Genomic DNA, 24056 nt, shown 5'->3' with positions numbered 1-24056 from the left:
TAGTACAATTTTTTCTTTTCTCTTTATTGGCTTTTATTATTTGTAATAATAAAGTAAAATAAACATGTCAATGTTTTGTGATGAGATGTGTCACATTTCTTCATGTTCTTCAATTTTTTAACTTAAAATATTATATTTTACATTAATACAAACAAGACAATTAGTATGACAAATACATGTTTTTAAATTATATCTTTCAATGATTTTAAGAGTTTAAATTAGATGTTTTATTTTATTTTGTAATTACTTTTAGACCGTTTGTTTTAAAAAAAAATTATTACTAAGCTATCCAAGTATTATAACTTTACGTTTATCTAATTCGACGCATTATAAGTAAAATCTAATTGTTTTGTATTAATTTTTAAGAGTTTAAATTTTGATTTTACTTAATATAGATATATTTTTAAAATCAAAGCACTTGATTTTTTTAATTTCTCAAAAATGAAATTAATTTTTTGTAAGTTTTCTTTTCTTTTCTTTCTTGTTTGTTTTCCTACAAATTGAAAGAATAAGATGAATAAAGACTATTTTGACATCATTTCATTTGAGGGTTAAATTTATTTTAATTTATTAAAATTAGAATTAAATTGATAGAATATATAAGCGGCATGGATCAAATGTGTAATAATATCAAATATTTTAACTGCCACATCAGCTTCTCCGTTAAATAGTAACGACAAGTGGATTAATTGAATGCATTTAAATAGTTGAGTAATCTGCTTGATAAAATTTCAAAAATGGTGGTTAAAATAAAAAGGGGTAATAGTTAGGTGGTCATTTGTATAATTTACCTTTTATTTTAAATAATATACCTTTAAATTTTCAATAAATTTATAATTATACGTTGAGTCATTTAAAATTTAATTTTTTATAAATTAAATTAATTATGTTCATCTTTAATGGTGCTCATTGGTACTTGTAGAGCATCATAGAATTTTCCTGTTTTTGAAGCTTAAAAACGTCCATTAACTTATAATAAAATTTTAGATAAAACTTGAGTATTTTTAAATCAAGTTGCCTTCTTACAAAATAATTTATTATCAAGTAATATTTTCAACGTATCTCAAAACGCTTCAATTATATGAAAAACTCAAAATATACTTGTTTTAAAAAAGATAATATAGTCTAAAAAATTTATACATCCCAATATGAGTTTTTTTTTTAATAATTACAAATTTTTTATATTGTATTCATTATTTTTAATTAAATTTAATATAAAAATATTTATAAGTATTTTAGATAAATTAGGGTCAGATTTAATATTTATTTTATAAAATAATTTAGATAAATAAAGATTTATTTTATTTTATTTTATTAAATTTTATAATTTAATTTAAATATATTTCTAGAAATTTCACTTAAAGTTTAAATATTTTGTAGTATATAATTATACTTTTCTCATATGTAATTCAAGGCATAATTCAAAAATCCATCAATATTCTTTTTCTTTCGTATATACACCTAAAACTATACTTTGATAACTTTAAAAAGATAGTCGTCCATTTATTATGTTTAAAAGCTTTCTCTTGTTTTGTCAAGGTAAAATGTCTTTAAAAGGTTATCCATTTATGCACACGATCCTAAAGAATATTATTATGTTCAGAACGAACGTAAAATTTTATGTTAGAAAAAACGATCTTAAACTTAAAGGGATTAATTAAAATTCCAGGAGCAAACTAAAATTTTATATACATTTAATAATTTTATGTTAGAAGTCGTTACTTTGTCCTTTTGTTCAATAATTTAATGTCTCAACTGCTGCAGTATCGTGATGGCATCGAGCGAGCACCCGCTAAAGTCCACCGAAATCGTTCGTCTCCTTGCGAGAATATTCTGCCCACTTCCTTGGAAATAATATTGATGGACTTTGAATAGGAATTAGTGACCGTCAAATGTAATTAACAATTTAACATTTTATATACATTTAATTGACTTGACTTGAGATAAATTAGAAAGACAAATTTTTTTATTATCAAATATTCAATAATATTATGTTTTCAATTTAACATTTTATATACATTTTATTATCAAATTTTTTATTATCAAATAATAGTTAGGTGGTCTGATTGATAAAATTAAAAGATCGGTGATAAAAGTAAAAGGGCTAAATAGTTGGGTGGTCAATGATATAATTTACCCTTACTTTTTTTTTATTTGGGTAAAAAATTATAGTTGCTTCAATTTAAGGCAGTTTATTTTATTTTTCATGATGAAATAGTACAAAATTTAACGAGGGTCATATAGTTTTATCTAAATCAGATCCACATTTTCAGTTGAAATGTTTTATGGTGGATTTTAGAGGTGGTACTGATAAGGACAGATGTAAAATTTTAGGTTATGATAAATTTATAAAATTTAAAAGGGATGGAGTTTATAAACTTTAAATGAAGACGAAAATAAATTTTTAATAGAAATTACAAAGAGAATATCTAAAATATATATATAAAAATTTAAGAACAATTGTCCCCACTCGCTACTACCTAGGTCTACACTGATATCAGGTGTAGAACTATTATAACAATGCGTAGATTAGTAAAATAAATAGATATGATTAGTTAATATAATATATTAAACTTTGATAAACTATGTGAATTTATTAAAGATTATATCACTAAATTATAACTTTTCAAGGAATATTAGTTATGTGAGAGATCTTTTTGGAGATGCTCCCTTTATGTTTTTTGAAATTCTTGAAGTATCGAAGATTTATAAATACTTCTGAATCCTCCAAAAATTTTGCCCAAACTTGTTTTAAAAGAAACTATTGGGGTCCACAAAACACGATAATTTGTAGTAATTATTTTAGCCGACGATGCGTAATGGAGGCAGCTCAGATCAACAACCGTTAAATAAAATACAAAATGTACTGATCACTCCACCAAAACTTTTCATTTAATTATTCCATTAATCGATTGACCCCTATTCTTCAATTTCCTGACATCTTCCTAACAAGGTTAGGTGTGGGTCCGTGGGATGCTTCCTCGTGTCACGTATGAGTTGTGACAACCTAGCTTAAAATATTATTCTTCCAACTTTATTACATTTTCAATACCCATAATATATTAAGAAAATCTAAAAAATTGACATCTAGGGTTTCTTGTTTTCCTGTAATTAATTTTTTAGAAAATTTTTTTTTTTCATTTTTCGGTGTTTGTTTGGTAGAAAACAGATGGTCAATATAATTCATTTTCCTGATCAACTGAATTTCTTTTTCATTTTCTGGAAAATGACTTACGGTCTGATTTTTTCGTTAATCTTTTTACGAACTTTTAACTTCAAAGTATAGACACTCGAAATATTATTATTTTATATGTTTAATATTAATATGTTATTTTAGTATTATTTTAATATAATATTAATTATTGAATTATATAATCTTAATAATATAACATACTATTTTTTGTTATAATTATATTATTATATATAATATTATACTATCATTTTGATAATATATAATAAATTATTATTTAGTTTAATGTCATTTATTAATTCCATAAAATAATATTATTAAATATTTAAAATAGATTCCTTAAAATAATATAATATTTTATTTTAATATTTTAATAATATTAAGTAATTAATATAATTAGTAATGTGCTATTCTTATTTTAATAAATAATTAATATAATTTAATAATTTTATTTGTAGTTATAGTATGTAATAATAATATTATTATTTTATTAGTAAATAATATTATTTATTAGATTTAATATTTATAATAAAAAAATTTAAAAAATACTAACGGATGGAAAATAAATTATACAACATTATTCAAAATCATAAAATAATTTATAAAAGATATTTTTCTATAATTCACTTTACGAAATTTATTTGTTTTAATATTTTTTTAAATAAACCCACCTCTAGTTTGAAAAAGAAGGGTACTTTATTGCAACGTTAATCTCTGTGTTTAATTATTGGTGGACCGCTCTCTGATTATGAATCAAACGGTCGATTCTGTGGGTTGACGCGCGTAAGTTAGAAAAACTCGGCCGACTCGTCAGGTAGACTCGCGAGAGGCTCCCCTTTTATAAGAGAAAATATTTACGTGTAGCAGTCTTAATATATTGTTAAAATAAGGTGTTATTGATTTTATTATTATTTAAATTATAAAATTAATAAAAAATATCAAAAATATTATTAGACGATACTGATTTTTTTATTATTGGATGTTTTATCAGATTTAAAAAAAATGATCAAAAACATTATTAAACGTAATCGATTTGATTATTGTTAGACATTTTTACCATAAATATTAAAAATATTAATATTTTAGATAAAAATAATAATAATATTTTAAATATTTTTTACCGATATTATTATTTAAATAATAACAAAATTAATAACACCTTATTTTATCTTTTTAGTATAAGGTGTCGTACTGGAACTTCCATTTATAAGCGAGCGCGAGTTTGGAAGAAAGTCAGACACACAAATAAATGTAGGTACCACACCACGAAATAATGCAAAAGAGAAAGCATCCCCTCCCGTTCCCTAAACCAAAACTCCTCCGTACAACGGCATGGAAATGCTGTGAGGTATATGCTTTTGCATTAGGGATGGCATTGTTGTTTATATTTCAGATTTGTAATTATTTATTTTAATAATATAATATTTAGCAGAAGAGGCAGAGGCTGAAAAGACTGAACAGGCGGTTGGAGAGGATCAAATCTGATATCGAAGAAAGAAGCGAAGAGCAGGAAGAGATCAAAGAGAAGCAGACGGAGTTAAGAGAAAAATTTGAAGCCATTGACTTGGAATGCGCGCAACTTCAGAACGAGACTAGGTTGATAATACAGCAAAGTGCCAGAACCCAGATCCGCTTAGCTCTCATGTTTCAGATTCTGAAAGCAAGAGAAAACCAGGAACTGGACAAGGCAGCCTTGCTCACCAATGCTCTTCGGTATTTTTGGCTTCTCAATTGGATACTGTAATCTCCGTTAAGCCTTTGTAATCTCATCATGTTTTCTTCTACTTCTGTATTTGCAGTGAATTGATAGCGAGGGAAGAGCAGGAAATGAATGGTTCTGGAAAATGAAGGTTGCAGGTGGAGCCGAGTTCAATCGTTATTGATTTTCTTTTCATGTCTGTCATCCAACTTTCAGTACTGTTTGCGTCTTCACGTTTAGGTAGTATGTTTGGATTAAATAATAGTTTATGTTGTTGTACAGCTGCATGTCATACTGCAACACGAACCAACCAGCAATGTTTACATTTACCACGAACTCCGTATCTTATGAATTTTAAACACTATAATTAAAAGTACAGATAATAGTGCTTAAAAATTATAAACTTATATGTAGAGAATTTAAAACTCTATTAACTAAACTATACAGATAAGAAATTACAGAGAAGAAAGGTGAGAAGATTGCACTTGGGATTTCCATAACAATCCCCTTGCACTTATGTAGAGAGTTATGGTATTCTGTTACCTACAAGACTGGCGTGGCAGCCGCACAAAACCAACGTATTTGGTAGGAAGCTTCTTGACTCGACGTCTACTTCGACTAGCTGCTTTTTGGGCAAAAATGCCATAATAATGCATGTGTGGAATATTTTTCCCCTAACTAATGCCCATTTCCCCAAATGGGGTGAAATATACAGTGAAATCATGAATTGCTTGGATTTCTCGGTGCCTTCAATGGTTCTCCGTGCCCAAAGCATCCATCTTACTATAATGCAAATAATGCCAGGGAAATTAGAGCTTCGGATGCTCACAATTATGCTATTCGTTCACTATCCGATTCAAAAAATATTCCCCACATGCATTATTCTGGCATTTTTGCCCTGGTTTTTGGCCCGTGGTAGCTGCTTTCTTGACTCGATGCCTGGGAGTTATTTGTTGATCTGGTAACCTGACGCAATTGTGGAGCTAGGAAACATGAAAAATGAATGAATGCGTGCTGATTCGGGTAACACCGGTCGATAAGCAATTTGACTTAACTCAATTGTCTTCATTGAACACCACTTCTCATTGATGTTGGTCTGCAAAGCTTTTCATGCGTGCTTGTGCCTTGAGTAAATTGTGCTTAACACCAGCAGAATAGTTCAATAGCGGCGTTTTTTTAGTCTAATAGCTGCGTTTATAAGCACTACAGAAAAGCTTCCTGATGCAAAAAAAAAAAGTGCTGCTAAACTAATGCCGCAAAATTAATTGCGTTTGTAAACAAAAAAGGCCGCTATAAACCAAGATTTTTTGCGGCGTTTTATATATTTCATGTTATGTAGCGGTGTTTATGAGTAAAAAGTTACTATGTATTACGACATATAGCGGCGTTTGTTACTAAAATGCCGCAAAATGTTAAGCAATATAGCGACATTTGAGAGCCAAAAACTCCGCAAAAGTATAGTCCTTTAGTGGAGTTTTTATTTATCTTAAAACGTCACTAATCGAATATGTTATACGAATATTGTTTTGTAATGTTTATAGCTCAAATTTAATATATCTTATAACAATATCCAATAGCAACCTTCATACAACTCGAATTAAGTAAAAAATACTTAACAACATAAATAAATTAAAGTTTACAAACATTCAAGTGATGTAGTTCAACATTCAAGTGAAATGTAACGTAATTCAACATCCAAGTGAAATGTAATACAGTTCAACAACTATAATAAACATGACATGAAACTAAGAAATCACCTAGGTGGTGAATTTCGCGGTTGATTTTGTTGCATCATCTGCTTCACAGCTTTAAGTTGTTTTTGAAGTTCATAATATTTTCTTTGATATGTTGTTTATTGCTCTGCTTCTCTCGCTTCAACTTTAGCTTTCATTTGAGTAAATTTTTCATCCACTGCAGTCAACTGTTGTTTTAATCAAATAAATTATGATTGAGAAGACTGGCTCTGTAATGATATGTACTGAGAAGAACTGGATCCAAAATATTTGGATGGGGTAATGAATGATCTCTAATTGTGAACTCAATCATATTTTTTAGGACCAAAAACATCAACAATAACTTGATTTTCAATCTCACCGACATTAATGGAAGCATGAGATGAACCCATAGGAAAGCCATCTTTTTTTGAACATGTCATTTTGAATAGCTTTATTCGTCAAACTTTATTGCCAGACGTAATTTCCTACAATGCAGAATATAAATTAGTACTTAAAAAGTAATAATAATGGAAAATATTCATCAGTATGAATATCATAATTATATAAAAGAATACCTCCTCATGAGCTACACAAGTAAAGCTCTTCGATCCCACTTTATGAGTGAACTTTTGTTGTTGTCTACTAGCAATATCAAGCTTCTCTTGGTCCTACAATTTGAAATTTACATGAATTATAAATTCAAAATTATAGTGACATAATATTACTTTGTAAAGTTCATCATACCTCTCATTTCTCTGAACTCAAAATCTGACTACATCTTCCCATTGATACCTGAGCATTCCAGATGAGACATTTTGCAATTATTTTCTAGGCTAAGATTATTCTTAAAATAATAATTTTTCAAGGAACTTTTGTGGCCTCTCAATTTCTTTCCTAACGCTTGTTTCAAATAATCATCAGAGACCTCTAGAGAAAATTTATCCTACAAATAAAGTGTCAAAAGTAAATATAGAATACTATTGAATTGTAATGAATTATCTATAATAATAAAATTATTAACTTAATAAGATCCACAACCTGGCTTTTGTTATTATTCGAAATCTCACGCCACGACTCAAATTGATATGTAAGAAATTAGCATGCGTGCAATCACACCTAAGTAAGTGTCAGAACACGTGCTTCTGCCCTAATAGGTTTACCGACATCGTTACACGAAACTTTCACACGGTCCCCTAGAGGAAGTTTGTATAATTCATTCATTATCGAGCGACCTAGAAAGGAATGGCCAGTGGGTTCCCTAATATAACGAGAAACAGTTGGTGGCGATATCCCATAAAAAACCTCAGACAGAATCGTCTGAGCATGCAAAATGATGTGTTGTACCAATACACGACCCAAGGGAGAATATTCACCCAAGATTTATATATATATATTATATATATATATATATATATATATATGTTGTTACCATTTTTTCGCTCGGGTGGGGGGAAAACTAGTACGACTTAGGAGTTTTTCTTTGAAAAGATTTTGAAATGTAAAGAGTCGTCACCAATCATTTAAGGTGCGATGGAAGGAAGGATTAGCACCCCCACAGTGCCCAAAAATTGGTGCCTAATTGATTACCCTATATTTAAAAAATTGAAAATTTTGAGTTCGAACTTTATTTAATTTTTAAATATCATTGTGGATGTTTGTTTTGAAAAGAATGTTCATTTATTTAAGCCAATAGTTTTCACCCCTAGCGTGAATGTCGGAGATCAACTATCATGCCCAATAATTGGACATTGCCTTGATTTTAAGAAATCATGATGCGGTCTTGAAAAGGATGTTGACCTATTTCGGGAATCACAAGTAATTCCCCTGAGCGTACTTGCATGAGATATACTATTGACTCCCTAATAAGCGAACATTGCCTTAGATTTTAAAAACGTGTGCAATCAATCAACCGAATAAAACCTAATTTCACTAGGTGAATTCATTAAGGCTTCTCCTGACCTAAAGTGTTAAATTATGAAATTAAGGAACCTAGAGGATCTAAACTTGAAATGAGACTCTAATATTAACCCTAGCTGATTTTATTAACCAATTATTGTATCAAATAATTGATTTGAGCAATCGGACATTTTCTTACGAAAATTCAAATCGAATCATCCTCTAATTAAAGGACTAAGATGAAATTATACCTAAGGTGTAGGCTCTAATTGTTAACCTAATCAATTATGTTAAATTAAAATTTTCATTAAAAGTTTAAGGACTAAAACGCAAGGAAACTAAAGTCCATATACCTAAGTGTAAAAATCTAAAGTTTAGGGACCTAAATATAAATAAACTAAAGTAGAAGGACTAAATCTGTAACACCTAAAAGTTTAAGGACTAACCAAAAAATCAAGGCTTTAATAATCGTCCTAATTAACTATTAAAAATTAAGGGATTAAACTAAGTAGGCTCTAAAATTAGTTAATGATTAACAATTTATGGATTTTATGCGAAAACTCGATAATAAAAACAAATTAAATAAATTACATTTAAAATAAACAACCAAAAATATTTAAATTAAAATCTAATAAATTAAAATATACAGGGGCCTAAATCGAATTAACATTGAATTATAGGGGAATTAAGGTGAAATTAAACATGCAATTAAAATAAATGGATCAAATTGAAATAAAATAAAAATTGAACGTGTAATTGGTAAATAAACTCGGGACTTAAATGCAAAAATACTAAAAGAAGAAGGGCTCAAACGAAATTAAAACAAAAATAAAACATGCATACAAAAAATGGAAATAGCAAGATGATACACTTAAAAAAATGGTAAGTATGAAATTTGGTCCTCGTAGGTGACCAACCTGTAAAAAACGCGTGAGATTCGGGGACAAACGCAAAATTCTCATTTTTCTTTATATAAAATATCCTTCCCTAACCTATTTTACACTTTTCTTAGTTGCCTGAGGAGAGAGTCTCTCGACTCTCTTTAAATTCTCACCGAAAATCCTCCTCGGCCTCACTTTTCATGCTCCGACCACTGTTCGTGGTTGCAGGGAAGGCAAGAGATGGCCTAAATCAACCATAACCCTCTTCTTCCCTCGTTTATCCCAAACTACACACCATTTAGCCAAAACCGAACCTAAATTTATTTTTGAAAACCAAAACCCATTTCAAAATAGAACAAACCTAAAGGCCACCTCCCTCTATCGATCCTCGGTGACGACGACCCTTCCCGAATGTCGTGGGTGCCCGGAGACAACCCAAACGTCTCAGGTAAGGGAGGAATCGAAGTGTTTTTGTGTTATTTTTTTTGTATTTTATGCATGCATTTGAAAGAAAAATAGAAAAAGAGCTATGTTGAAACATTTTTTCCTTTTTTGTATTGATTCGAACCCGTGAATGTTACAATATGGGAGGCAATTTTATAGAACCCCTCCCTCTAACAAATGGTAAGAAAAACTTTCTGATTTTTCTTTTGTTTTGTTGCTTTTTGGTGCTGGATGTTTGACCGAGGGGAAGTGCAACGACGGTGACGTGGGTGGCAGAGGGGTAAAAAACTTTTTACCACAAGGCTCGTTTGGCCGTTATGGTGATTGGTTAACTCGAGGTTTCGATGGCAGACTACGGGAACATGAGAGGCATTGGCGCGTGGAGGAGCACGTTGCAGTCGAAGTGGCTCGCGCTTGGGCGCGTGGCGAAGGATGCTTGAGATGAAACCCTAGATCTCAGTTAATCTGGACCATTGGATCAAGCACATATCCAATAGTTGTGAGATGAGACGGCTGGTAGCTTAGATGATGATTAGAGTTGGGGTTTTTGGTGCTGGGCCAAATTGGGCTTTGTATGGGTTGGGTTTTTTAAAATATTTTTGGACTGTATTGTATTCTATTAATAATAATATTTGAATCCAAAAATGTGATGACAATATATATATTTATACGAGACTTTATTTTTTCTCATCAATAATCTTGATGTTGGTCCCTGAATCGTAAACCGTGTGTGTTACGGTTTAACAAATATTAATTTTTACATATTTTTTGGCCATAGGGAGGAGCCAATCTTATGTTAGGAAAACAACGAACAATCCAATAGTTGTGATTCCTGGTAAATATTAATTTTTTTTGGCCATCGCCATCCATATAGTTTTGGCCATCGCCTTTCATCCAATACTTGGATTCCAAGTACATCCCAAGCATCTCGACTTGGTATACAAGTAAAATTAATTATAAAAAAAGTGCTTGCATCGTTGGTTAGATTATATTATGCACCTTATGTGGTTTACTGCTTGCCTTTAAGTGCGGAGTTTACTTGAGACACACGTATGATTCAACCATTCAACCCCACAGTAAACATAATTCTGCTCTTTCGAGCCAACCATTCTGAAATAAACTCCACACTTGGCTATATATAACACATTTTTGGCACACTAGTCTTCCAATTCACTTGAAACTTTTCCTTCTTTCTACTCCTATTGTATGCTATATGGATTCCCTATCCCGCCAACCTCACTTCCTGTTGTTCCCTTTCATGGCCCAGGGCCACTTGATCCCCATGGTCGATATTGCTCGACTGCTAGCGCAACGTAACGTGACCGTCACCGTAGTTACGACACCTCATAATGCCGGCAGAGTCCGAAAAACAATCACTCGAGCTGTTGAACTAGGCCACCCTATCCGTTTAGTTGAGCTCCAGTTTCCTGGCAAAGAGTTCGGATTGGAAGACGGAGTGGAGAACGTAGACATGATAAGTTCAATGGAGCAAGTGTTCAAATTCTTCACCGCAGCAAACAGTATGGAAGAAGCAGTGGAGAAATTATTCGAGAAGCTAACACCACGCCCAGCTTGTATTATTTCAGACTGGTGCCTCTATTACACACTCAAAGTTACTAACAAGTTTCAGGTCCCGAGGATAACGTTCAATGGACTTGTTGCTTCTGCTATCTTTGTGTGCACGCCATAAAGTCCTCGAACATACTCGATACCATAACATCCGATTCTGAACCCTTCACGGTGCCGGGCTTGACCGAAAAGATCGAGTTTACAAAACTCCAGTTACCGGCTAATTATGAATCTTGGAAGGATGTTTTTGATCTAATTCACGAAGCTGACCAAGCATCATACGGGGTTGTCTTAAATAGTTTCGAAGAGCTGGAGTCGCCGTTTGTGGAGGAGTACAGGAAGATAACGAAAGCTTGGTGCATCGGTCCGGTTTCTCTGAACCACAAAGACGAGTCGGATAAGGCTGAAAGAGGCAACAAGGCTTCCATCAATGAGCAGCAGTGCTTGAAGTGGCTTGATTCCAAAGAACAAAGCTCTGTAATCTATGCCTGCCTCGGAAGCGTAAGCTCTATAAAGCCACCGGAACTGATCGAGTTGGGTTCGGGTTTAGAGGCATCGAACAAGCTTTCATTTGGGTCCTAAGAGAAACACGACGACACATCAAACCAAGTGGCGAAGTGGATCAAAGAGGATGGATTCGAAGAAAGAACAAGAGGGAGAGGGCTTGTAGTAATGGGATGGGCTCCCCAAGTACTCATCTTGTCGCACCCAGCAGTAGGAGGGTTCTTAACTCACTGCGGATGGAATTCAACGATCGAAGGCATTTCCGCCGCGTCCCGTTGTTGACATTGCCACTCTGGGCAGACCAGTTCACGAACGAGAACTCGTAGTACAAGTACTGAAAATCGGAGTGAGTGTCGGGGCCGATACACCTACAACTTGGGGAGTTGAGAAATCGGGTTCAGGTGAGGAAAGATCATGTTCAAATCGCAATAGAGGAACTGATGAATGAAGGGAACGCTGGAATAGAGAAGAAAACGAGCTAAAGAGTTTGCAGAGAAGGCAAACGAAGCTGTTCAAGTGGGAGGGTCGTCCGACCTCAATATAACACGGTTAATAGAAGATATCATCCAACAATCTTCAAAAATATGTTAAAATGTAACTCAGTTTTCTTTTAATATTTCATGTCATCATATATTTTCTTTGATTTTGTTTAGTCGGTCGCAACATTAATCTTATTATTAGTTGTTGACGACCGATACTATTAGTTCTATTGTTTTTTTAAATATATTATGTCTTTTATCTTTTTTGTATTAGTCTTTTTTATTTTGAATACGATTTTTTGTCTTGTGATATATTTTTTCTCTGTTCTTGTGACACAATCCTTATGATTATTGATATATTTTTCGCATACCTTTATGGTCGTTTTAGTTCTCATATAAAAAATATCACAATATTTATTTTCTAATTAATTAATTTGTAGTCACGTATAGTCAGATCATTTTTTTGCAAAATGTTGTTGGTCGATGTAATTAGATTGTGTAGCGAAACAGTCTGCCAGATTACTTAGTTTGCTCTCTACTCTTTTATCACTTCGTCATATGTCTCATTCGACAGAGAAAACGGATTTTTATGAAGGTTATTGGTTATTGATATTGGTAGTCGTTCTCATTGGAAGAATTTAATTTTTTTTTCTATCCTTTAATTTTAATTTTTACTTTTATATAAATATTTTAGTGACTATTATATTTAAATTTTCTCTATATATTTTAATACGTTATAATTTAAATTTATTTCATTAAAAAGTATGTTAAAGATTTGATAACAATCTTTAAATTGGCGTGTGATTCTGATTCAAACTTTAGTTTTGTTTCCTATCGTTATCATCAGTATAGTAAATTGTTTGATTGAGTACGACATTATTCATTGCATTTACTTTACATAATTGTTTATTGTCACCTTCATTCCAATTGACGAAAGAAGACAGTGTGTCCAACGCATTCAAGGGACAATTACTGTCACCTTTATTGTTTATTGGTGCATGCTATAAATTATTTTTTCAGTAACCATTAAATGCATCCAATATTCAATATTATCCTAATTCATGTTCCCAAGGTTACTAATCTTTTCTTATTAAAAGAATGGTTAATACCAAAATAAGTGATTAAATTTTATCTTAAAAATGATTTAATATTTAAATAATTTTTGTTAAAATTTGGTGTTTAAAGTTTCTCATTATACTTCTATGTATCTATCGTTATATTTTTTAAATTTTAATAATAAAAATATTATTTTTTACTAAAAAGAAAACAATTAAAGAAAATTTATTTATTTACAAAATAACCTCAAACTTTTAATAAAGTTATAAAACTAAAAAAAATTAAAATATCTCATTTCAACCCAATTACCATGATGGAACGTCGGAGGAGTACCGAAGGAGCGACGAGGATGGGCTTTGAGCGGAATTAGACGATGGTTCGAATGATGGTGATGGCGTGGCATATGGACGTCGGGATCGGCCAGAATCGACAAAAAATAGTGATGGTGGCTTAAAATTGACGAAAATTTGAATGCTTCTCTACAACAAATGGTGTCAGTTAATAACAAAAGGTCAACGGAGGTTTGATCGGGAGTTGATGCCAGTGCTAACGACGGTGGCAATGATGGTCACGGTCGGCCGGCCGACGACTATGGAAGGGGAAATAGGGGTAGTGTTGTTGATGCGCAATATTTTATTTTTTAAAAGTTGAAAATAAATTCTCAAAATCACCAGGCTCGACTGTGTCGCTTATCGGATAAATTTAACGGCTATTATGGTTAAGGCACCTAAAAGTGTTTCGATGAAAAAGTTAACACCTAATTTTAACGAAAAATTCTTTAGGCACTGAAATATTTTTTGAGATAAAATTCAAACACTTATTTTTATATCAAGTCTTAAAAGAACACAAGCCTATTCCATGTTGTGTGATTTGTAAATATATTATTACAAGAATTATTACTAGGTGAATCTTAAGTACATGAAGAAGTCATTACAAGTAGTTAAATTACGGGTGCGATGGACCGCTATCGTCGTGAATCCGTTACCCACCTATAAACTCAACAATATCGGTTTCAAAATGTGCTGCGACCGCGAAATAGCGGACGCGATCGCGTTTGCGTTCCGCTATTTGAATCCCTGGTGATGAGCGAGCCGAGGACTGTGGTAAAGGATCAAAAGATCCTCCGATCAATATTTTTGAGGTGGTTAACGAGTTACATGTTTAGTTTATTAGAGTTTCTGAGTCAGAAAATGAATTTGCCAAGTTGTTTGAGGTTGCAATACTTCTTTAATAATTTTCATTTCATTTACATGATTGTTGTGTTATCGCTTTCATCTATTTTCTCTTCTGTATTGGGAAGTTCTGATTTTTGCTGTAAATTAGTGTTTTTGATTTGTAGTATGATTAGTTTGAGCTTTCTAGAAGAAGACATGCAACGTGATTTTTTTAAATTTTTTAATTTTTTAAATGTAACAGTAATTAACGTCAGATAAATTTAAACATAACGGACCGATAACGTAAGTTATCAAATGTTCTTAATTTTTAAATCAATGATTAAATTCGATTAAATAAAAATAAAGGAGATTGTTTGTATAGTTTATCCTATATTATACTAAAGATTCGTAGATTTAGTAAATAATATTTTGTTATTTTTTGAATGAAATTAAGAGATGATTGGACGGCTGCTCCTTCTGCAAGTTCCATGCCAAGAAGCAATAAACTTGGCAGGTTATAAATGCCATTGACAACGGCCCAACACCAAGCTACCACTGTAAACGAGAGAAAAAACAAGAACAGAGAAAGCTAAACCGCATGGAACTTTAGGAAACTCGTTGTTGAGCACTCTCTGAGTCAGTCCGACTCTACCCTTGAGTAACTCAAGCTCGTTTGTTCTCCATCATCAACTCAGAGTAGTGTGCCTTTTACTTACTGCAAGGATTTCATTTCTAGATCGAGATCTTCTTGTTTTGATTAGTTAGGGTTTGAAAGTGTTATGCTGCTGCAATTTAATTTACAATCTCTACCTCTTTATTTATGCCTTAGAAAAATTAACTTTGATAACTAAACTGTATATTTTGAGTAGCACCTCAAATTCGGCAATGACTGATTTACCAATTGACCTGATCATCGATATACTTATTAAGCTTCTGGTGAAGATGCTCCTTCGGTTCAAACGTGTGTTGAAGCCATGGGGTTCCCTCATAGGTGGCTCTGATTTCCTAATCTCAAGCTCCTTCTTCACTCCCCTTCTTGGTCGTACGTTATAGCTTATGATTCGGGGGCTTATTTAGTAGACTTTAACTCGCTAGGTAACTTGAAAGAAGAACAACTCCCTCATCCTTCACTTGTAGAGGCAGAGAATCACATCCCAAAATATTTGGTGCATGCAACGGTTTACTTGTTGTACACCATAAAGAAGGATTTGATTTGTGGAACCCATCAACCAGAACCATCATCTACCAAAGCTAGATGAGAAATAGGTAATCTTGCCATTCTTGGATTTGGATACGATATGATACGCAATGACTACAAGGTGGTGGTAATAATGGGATTGGGGAGGGGATGGTTATGATTTATAGCTTGAAAGCTAATTCTTGGAGGAGAATCAAGAATTGCCCTTATGAAATTCCCTTTTATGTTGATGTTGAAGAGACAGAGGATGGTCCCTATGTGAATGGCTCCTTGCATTTGTCTGGAGAAGGATTGATCTTTGGTCTCGATCTTGGGGTCGAGGAGTTTCACCATGATGAGATTTATGAATGCAACACTAATGCCAAAGAATTTCGTCACATGATAGTCGGGGTTTTGGGTGGAAACTCGTGTTTTTTTCAAATAGACTTTCGTGGTATATTCTACGTAGTGAATGATTCAAAAGTATTTTTTCAGGATGGACACACATATATATTAATCACATAAAATTTTGATAAAAGGTGGGTAGAACTAAAATTTTAGGGTGGACAAAAAAACTATAAAATATGTAATTATCCTAAGAAAATTCGAATTTTAAGGTATGCATGTGCTCACCCTAGATCCTTAATGGATCCGCTACTGGGTAGTACTGATCATATATTAAAATTAAAACAAGTGAACTAGTAACTTAAAACAAATTAAGGTTTAATCGGGAAGTTTATGATTACAAGAGAATATAACATTTTTATTAATACACATTACAATTGCAATATAACAAACTTACCTCATTATGTTTTTCTTCTCTACCTATAAGTTCTCTTACTCTAACACACTTTTTACACTCTTTGCTACTCTAGTAACAACGATAAATCTCATCTGTTATTTATATATTTTAGTGTTCATAGTATTGTTGATATATGTCAACATTTTAGTTATTTACCTTATAGATGTTGAGAATCCTTTTATAGATAATTCTATATGTAATATAAAATATTACAAATATCTAAATTATTTTATGAATATTTTATATATATATTTTTTATATTATTTTAGAATATTCTCACAATATATCTCGTAAATGATAATTATATATTTATATAGTGACTTTCCAACATTGGCATTTTTTAATGATTAAAAGAGAAAATCTTTTATTTTAAAATAAATAAATAAATAATTTAGTTAATTTGTAAAAATTACTTTTAATTTGATACTATTAATTCTTCTCCATCATTGTCTACAACCGCATGCTGATAAAGCTTTTGTTTTCGTATTCGTTAGATATTTGATATGACTTGACAATATATCCTTGTGCAATCCCTCTATCTTAGCTTGAGTTTCTTCTCCTGCTTCCCCAATCAGATGAGGAAACAATTTCGACTATGTAATGTATTCAAAGCTGGCTGGAGATACCTTGTACAAATCAAGTTGCCTATAATGGGAAGTTATGCTGTAATGTGCCAAAAATAAGGTTGATAAACTGAGCGACAGGTAAAAAAGGTAATAGGTTAGAAGCGGAGCACAACATGTCATAAATAATACTCGAAAATGTTATCAGTCAGATTAACATAACAAGTTGCACTATAATGTTATACATGGTAAGAAAATAAGTTATAATCGGTAAATGCCATGGATACTACTAATATTCTATGTTTCACCTAAAAGGTTATCAGAGTTTAAATTGATAGGGCCTTAGACATTCTCACGATAAGAAATAAGTTACAAGTTTGTCGAAATGGTCCTTAAGCTTTTTGAGGAAGTTGGAATGGGGATCGAACCAACTTGATTTGAAAAGATCAGGGTTTGAAAATAAAGACATTTGGAGTCGTTATCGACCTTTGGGTTGGGTAGGTCGAATACTTAAAAATGTCTTTTAAAATAATTTTCAAGAAAAATCAAGTTAAAAGACAAAAACTAGCATACGTTTAACTAAAAATTCATTTTGAAAAGGGTTCAGGAGTTGATTACATGTAAGAAAGGATGAGCACTCGTACAGCGCCTGAAATCTGTATCTACTCGATTATACGTCATCTTCATGTTTAAAAATTGTAAATCTGAATGATATTTAAATTATGATCCAAAAAATTTTAAAAAAATTCTTTTTATACGGACAATCCTCATAAATGCATTTCTCTTATAGTTGAGAGACTTTTCCATAGATTCTCCATATGAAAAAAATGCCCTTTTTGTATGAACAATCCTCAGAAACATGCTTCTCTTGTATTTGGGAGACGTTTCCATAGATTCCCCACACAAAAAGGCATTACCTCGATTTTTTGAATGTATGCTAAGTAAATTACATGCACTAAAAGTGAATCAAAGCTAAAAAATAACATGAAATGCCAAAATGAAATAAAATACCAAGCTTGAATTAGCAAACAGAAAAATAAACGTTGAAATTTAAAAATTACAGAAATGTAAATATGCGTGCAATGTTAGATACTTAAATTTAATTTTACATTTTATTTCTACCTAACAGATTTAAGAAACATAAGGGAAAATAACCAAATCAATACTCAAATTAAGAAAAAAAAACATGAAACCTAGAAATTAGTGACTAAAACAGATTAAAAGCAAAACAACGCATGAATAATCGAAAATAAAAAAATGAAATTGGGACCAATTTTTGAAAATACATACAAATATGAGGGACTCAAGAATGAATAACCCAGAAAAACAACAAGCCAAATAATGGACAGAAAACAGAAAAATAGCAGGATTAGTATATTATATTAAAATAAATACGAAAGAATATTACAAGCGAGGAAGATGTAAATAGGCGGTTAAAGTGTAATGGCCTAAGCGCAAATAATCCAAAAGTAAACACTAAAACATAAAAATGGAAAATAGATCTAAAAGTTTGTGCTAATTTAACTTTTTATGTGATGGAATCTAGCCAAGGTTGAACAAATTATTCTCATTAGGAACTTCTTATCCCTCATCAGATGAGTTCTTCTCATTATGAACCCTTCCACCGGAAAGTACTGAGCCAACTCCTTATGTGATGGATGAGTCAATGTCAAACAAGTTCTTCTCATTAGGAACTTCTTCTCCCTCATCGTGCCGAGTTCTTCTCATTATGAACTATTTCATTGGAAATGTTGATCCAACTCCTTATGTGATGGATGAGCCAAGGTCGAACAAGCACTTCTCATTAGGAACTTCTTCTCCCTCATCAGATGAGTTTTTCTCATTATCAACCCTTCCACTAGAAATGTTGATGGGTTTATGCTCTCTTTGAAGAATTTTAAACCTGCAAAAGATTTTCATATGTTAGTGATATGTGTTTAAAGTACCTGAAGGTAGTGATCTGATGATCCTCAATTTTTTGCTGAGATCCACTTCTTTCAATGGTGAAAAGGTGTATTGAATCTTCGCTGAAATTATCTTTTTCTAACGAAGTTGTGAAATGAGATCTTTGTTGACCTTTTGAATTCCTTTCAAACATTTAAGAATTTGATGAAAGAATGCATTTGTATGCTTCTACTGTGCAAATGCCTAAATATGCATGCATGATGTCATTTTAGTGTTGCAATCTTCGTTATCTTGTAAATCTTTATTTCATTCTCTTTGTTAAGTCTTTATCTTTTCTTGAGTCTTCATCTTTCTTTGTTAAATTCGTAAAAAATTATGCATTTGTACATGAAAATACAAATGCAGTTAAATGCCTTGTAACGTATGACTTGCTCAATGTATGCAAAAATGTTGATCTTGAGTCTTCTTCTAGCTTCAAAGTAGAGAATTCGATCTTTCTAGAGCCTGCCCCAATATCAGCGTTGCAACTTGTCAGCTTAAGCTTGCATTTTTAGAGGAACAATCTAATTATCTCGTGCAATCATATCTTTCATGCCTTCTCTTTTTTGTTTCTTTGCTAAAGTCTCAGAAGAAACGTTCTCTTTTGAATTCTTCTTGCTGTCAGGTGTAAGGTCTTGACGCCCTTTGTGTGTATGACTGAATTGCTCTATCATAATTGTTCTTTAGGATCCTTCTGCTAACTAAAGCAAGAATGGTTCACCTTATAAAGGTAAATTTTCTTATTTTTATAATCTACCCTTGGAACTCCAAGCGATGAGGCTCATTTCTCAGTATCTTCTTGATTTGGATCTTGTTACCTCAACATGATCTGGATTTTGGTGATTCCCCAATATGGGTACTTTAATGAATCTCTTTGTGTCAAAATACTTTATCCTCAAATGGTCCACTCTTCTATCATTTATTAACAATCACATGCTGTCAATTTGGGAAAACTGGAGTATTATCGAATAGTTTAAGGACTTTTCTTTATGATGTCTCAATTGGATAGACACTCAAGAAATAAATAATTCTTCTAACAGAAATGTCTTAAATCTTTGCTATGATATGAGATATTAGCAAATCTCAAAATAAATTGTGCCTCATCAAACTAGGATGATAATCCACTTCCTAATGGATTGATGTTATTGATAATGTCACAAAGAAGTGTGAGATATTTGTTCCTCGAGCCTACTGATCTTTTAAATTTAGGAAATATCTTCATCCCTTTTGCATCATTTGTTTTTTTTGCCTTGGCTAAAGTTTGTTGTCTTAATTCTTCACTTGAGGCAAAAAGACCTCATCATATTCAAGGATCTCCTTTATTCTTGAGAAATTTTCATGTTTGGAAATGTTTTTCTCTTTTCTTTTGTTTCCAGAATTCATAAGAATAAAAGAATTTTAAAAAATGGCGCCACTTATTTCAGGCTCACAATTGAAAAAAATCATAAATTCAATTAATATCAAGTAAATCAATAATTATTATTTTTCAAAAAAACATAGCTCTTTGACAAGTGTTAATATCAATGGGTTAGTGTTTTTTTTTTTGTTGGCTTCTTATTTTTCTAAGGTTTCAAACACCGAGATACTCTTCACTCTTTTGTCTCTGTAAACATCATGACATGCCCCTCTATCCCTGCTTGGCATTTCAATTGGATGCAGACAAAATGAAACAACTAACATATTCAATTGCTAAACCTTTTAGAACACTTTTATTTCGATTCTCTGAAATCTTTTATTTGTTCAAGCTTCATATACTCCTTTAGCAAAGAAACTGCAGAAATATCGATATAAAAACAAAATTGCTGAGTGTTCATGTGAATTTGACTATAACAAGTGTTTCCCAACTCCCTTAGTCCATCTTTCGCTAGAAACTCATTCCTAATCTAGACCTTTGAGCATTGTCTCCTTTGTTAAATTCACCTTGGTAATCTTATGTTTTTTTTCGCTTAGTTGTTTTTTTTTCTATTTTTTGTTTACTTTGAACATACAAGAGTGTACTAAATTACATTAACTTCAGGATTTTTAGCTTCAGGATTTCTTAAGCTTATCGAGAATAACCTATTATAGTCTGGGTGTTGTTGACAATCAGAAAGTTTCACTTTTAAAATTCAATCCCCAAGCGATTGACCTAAACTAAATTCATCTACTCCACTATTCTATTTGTAAAGATTAAGATCATCACTGAACGCCCTTAACATAAGTGTGATCTAACCAGTTTCGCAACTTCGTATAAAAGTTGTTTCACTTTGTCAGCTCATATACATACCACAATATCTTGCCTTTGTATTCTTCATCGTGGGAGGAAAAGGTTAATTTTAATCCTGCAAGAAAAGGGGTGTGACTTTCATGTATAACCTCTGAAGCACGTTCATGGTTATTGTTTTACAGCGATTTAATATTGTAATTGTCAAAGGCTATATAAATGTTTCATTGTATTCATTGAATCTCAAAAAGTAGTTAGTTTCATTACTCAGTTTAAAAAAGAACAATGTTTATTCAACTAAAAAAACTTTACAAACATATGAAAATAAAGAAAGAATGAAAAACAACTTCAAACAAAACAATGCATGTGCAAATGTGCCCAAAGGGGTAGACATAGACCTCTCTTTTCACCTTCGAATGCCCTATTACTCATAGGACGTCTGAGAGCTCAGCTCGCTTCCAACCAAATTTGACTTCAAAACCCTTGCTTTGATCTTTAACTTCTCTCTCTCTCTCTTTCTTCAGCTGTCATCATTCAAGACATTTTAAGGGTCATTTTTGTCAATTCCGCTTCATTTTTGCTACTCTTGACCCTGTATTATTTATCATTCCTTTGTTCCACCATATGGTCTGCTTTTGGTTCAATATCTATTATGTAAGGAACTTCCAACATTTAAGTTTCAATTTTATGCTTCTTTAATTTACGCGTAAGAGGATCTCAAAATTTTTGTTTAAAGTTATTACATTCCTCTTTTAAAAACTTTTGAGTTTCAGCTTGATTTATGCAACAAACCTTCTCATCAGACAATTTGTTACGTGAATGCAATAGTGGATGGACATAGCACTATGTAATCAATTCATCTTTAAGCATTTCAGAGCCCACATTTCCATATAGAAAGTGAATGGAAGAAAATGAAAAATCTGAGATAATTTCATTTCAAACGCACTTCCCTGAGAATTGATACAAAGTTATTAGATGTTTGGCCTTGGTATTTTTTTCAATATTCTTAGATTCATTGGTAGAGGTTGAGTCCATGTGGAATTCAGGGTTTCCATCTTTGAAACACAAAAACCCCTCTATAATAAGGTTTTAAACCTTTAATCTTAAGGCCTTACAGTTCTCCGTGGAATGACTAAAAATGCCAAGAAGATATCCACATGAATTCTCGGTACCGTGTAAACCTGGTCATTGATAAACATTAAGTTTTGGTGGAATTGGTGTGAGAAGTCGATTTTAAAAGAGATGAAGTATTATGTCTGAATATGATCGGAAAATTGGAAAGATTAGTGCCTTCTTAATTTCATTTTCTTTCTTTCTAGTCCTTTTGACTATCCTTTGGTCTTCTTCGATGCTTCTTTTCTTTGAGTAAGGCGCATGTTTCACTGGGTAACCTTCCTCTTCTATTGTCTATTTACCCAACATTTGTTAACGGTGCTTTCTGAGACTATGTCTGATTTCTGAAGTTAACTCAGATTATTACTTCTCAATAAGCTTTTGATCATTTGTTGATATTGTTTTAGCCTCACAATTGTCATTTAAAACTTTGGTTTATTCTTGTTCATCAGAATTCCCTAATGGCTTCCCTTCATGAATCAGAACAGTCACCATGTTCATCAACTTTGACATTTGCTCTCTTATCTCATTCTAAAAGTTTTTTACTTGGTTATTCATCTCTTGTTGTGCGTTAACGAGCTGCTCTTTTAATTCTTCAATTTTATTAACCCTTGCTAATATCATATCCATGGCTCTCTATCTTTCTCTAGGTACGACGGGTGACTTCAATTTGCTTTCAAAATTTCTGACGCAAAATCGTCAACGAGATATTATTATGCATTCATGATTGGTGTAGTAAAATAACTTAATGCAACAATTAAAAATATAAAATGCAAGATGCAAAATGCAAATGTAAAATGTGTTAATTCTGAAAGTGCCCATCAATAGGAAGACCTTCGTCAAAACACAAATTCTCTTCATATCAGATAGTCAAATTTCACAAGCTTCATTTTCTTCATATATCTGATCTGGGCCTTCCTTATGATTAAAATGTTTCACTTATTGTATTCGATGATGTTCACCCACTGTAATTGTTGGGTCTTTAGACGTTTACTTCTATGAGATTCTCCAAGAGGGAAAGATCTTCACGCCTCGTATAGGGTATTCTTATTTGTTGTAGTTAGCATCTGACTCTTTGATATCATATTAGTCTTCATTCATGCATTCCATGGGAGTCCCCGATCGACTTTGAGCTCTTCCTTGTAGTCCATCGATCATCTGGATTTGACTACATAATTATGGAGTTCCTGTGTCGATATGAAAACTTTCTATTTTTGGTAACCACTTTTTTGAATTGAACCTCTTCGTCATGATGATAAAAATAGCATGATGATAATACAAATGCAAAAATAAAGGAAATCAAAATAGAAGATAGGTTAAAACCTAATAAGATATTAATATAATAGTAAGAACTATCATTAACAAGTAAAACCTACCTTCACATGCTATCTACCCCAAATATGATCTCTAGCTCATGCTTTTGTTCAGCAAATAAATCTTAACCACATATTTTCTAGTTCACATGTTTTGCACTGGAATGTAAAAACTAACCACATACTTTTCTAGTTCTCATGCTTTCGCAAAAAGTGAATCTAAGAAAATGTTAGAGTGAGTTTCCCCTTTGAAAATTTGGGCAGAGTTTCGGTACAAACAGGCAGAACGTTGGGATAAAACAGACAAAGTTTCAATACTACTAAAGGGTCCTCGAATTGTACTTTACTGGTGCC

The 24056-nt window shown here is 32.1% G+C and overlaps 1 protein-coding gene and 1 pseudogene across 1 annotated transcript; both read left to right on the top strand.

Annotated features, from left to right (window-relative positions):
- The first annotated feature begins 4403 nt into the window (after positions 1–4403).
- On the top strand, positions 4404–5225 carry LOC120153937. The gene is made up of 3 exons (XM_039165800.1): positions 4404–4538; positions 4623–4903; positions 4990–5225. Exons 1-3 carry the CDS (start codon positions 4464–4466, stop codon positions 5036–5038), a joined length of 405 nt encoding a protein of 134 aa, XP_039021731.1. The 5' UTR covers positions 4404–4463; the 3' UTR covers positions 5039–5225.
- A 5779-nt stretch (positions 5226–11004) lies between these two features.
- Positions 11005–12511, top strand: LOC120157638 (annotated as a pseudogene).
- Positions 12512–24056: the final 11545 nt, after the last annotated feature.

Source organism: Hibiscus syriacus, unplaced genomic scaffold (assembly GCF_006381635.1).
Source record: "Hibiscus syriacus cultivar Baekdansim isolate YM2019G1 unplaced genomic scaffold, ASM638163v2 tig00002840_pilon, whole genome shotgun sequence".
Classification (NCBI taxonomy): domain Eukaryota; kingdom Viridiplantae; phylum Streptophyta; class Magnoliopsida; order Malvales; family Malvaceae; genus Hibiscus; species Hibiscus syriacus.
The sequence above is the reverse complement of the archived record's forward strand: the minus strand, read 5'-3'. Positions and strand labels throughout refer to the sequence as shown.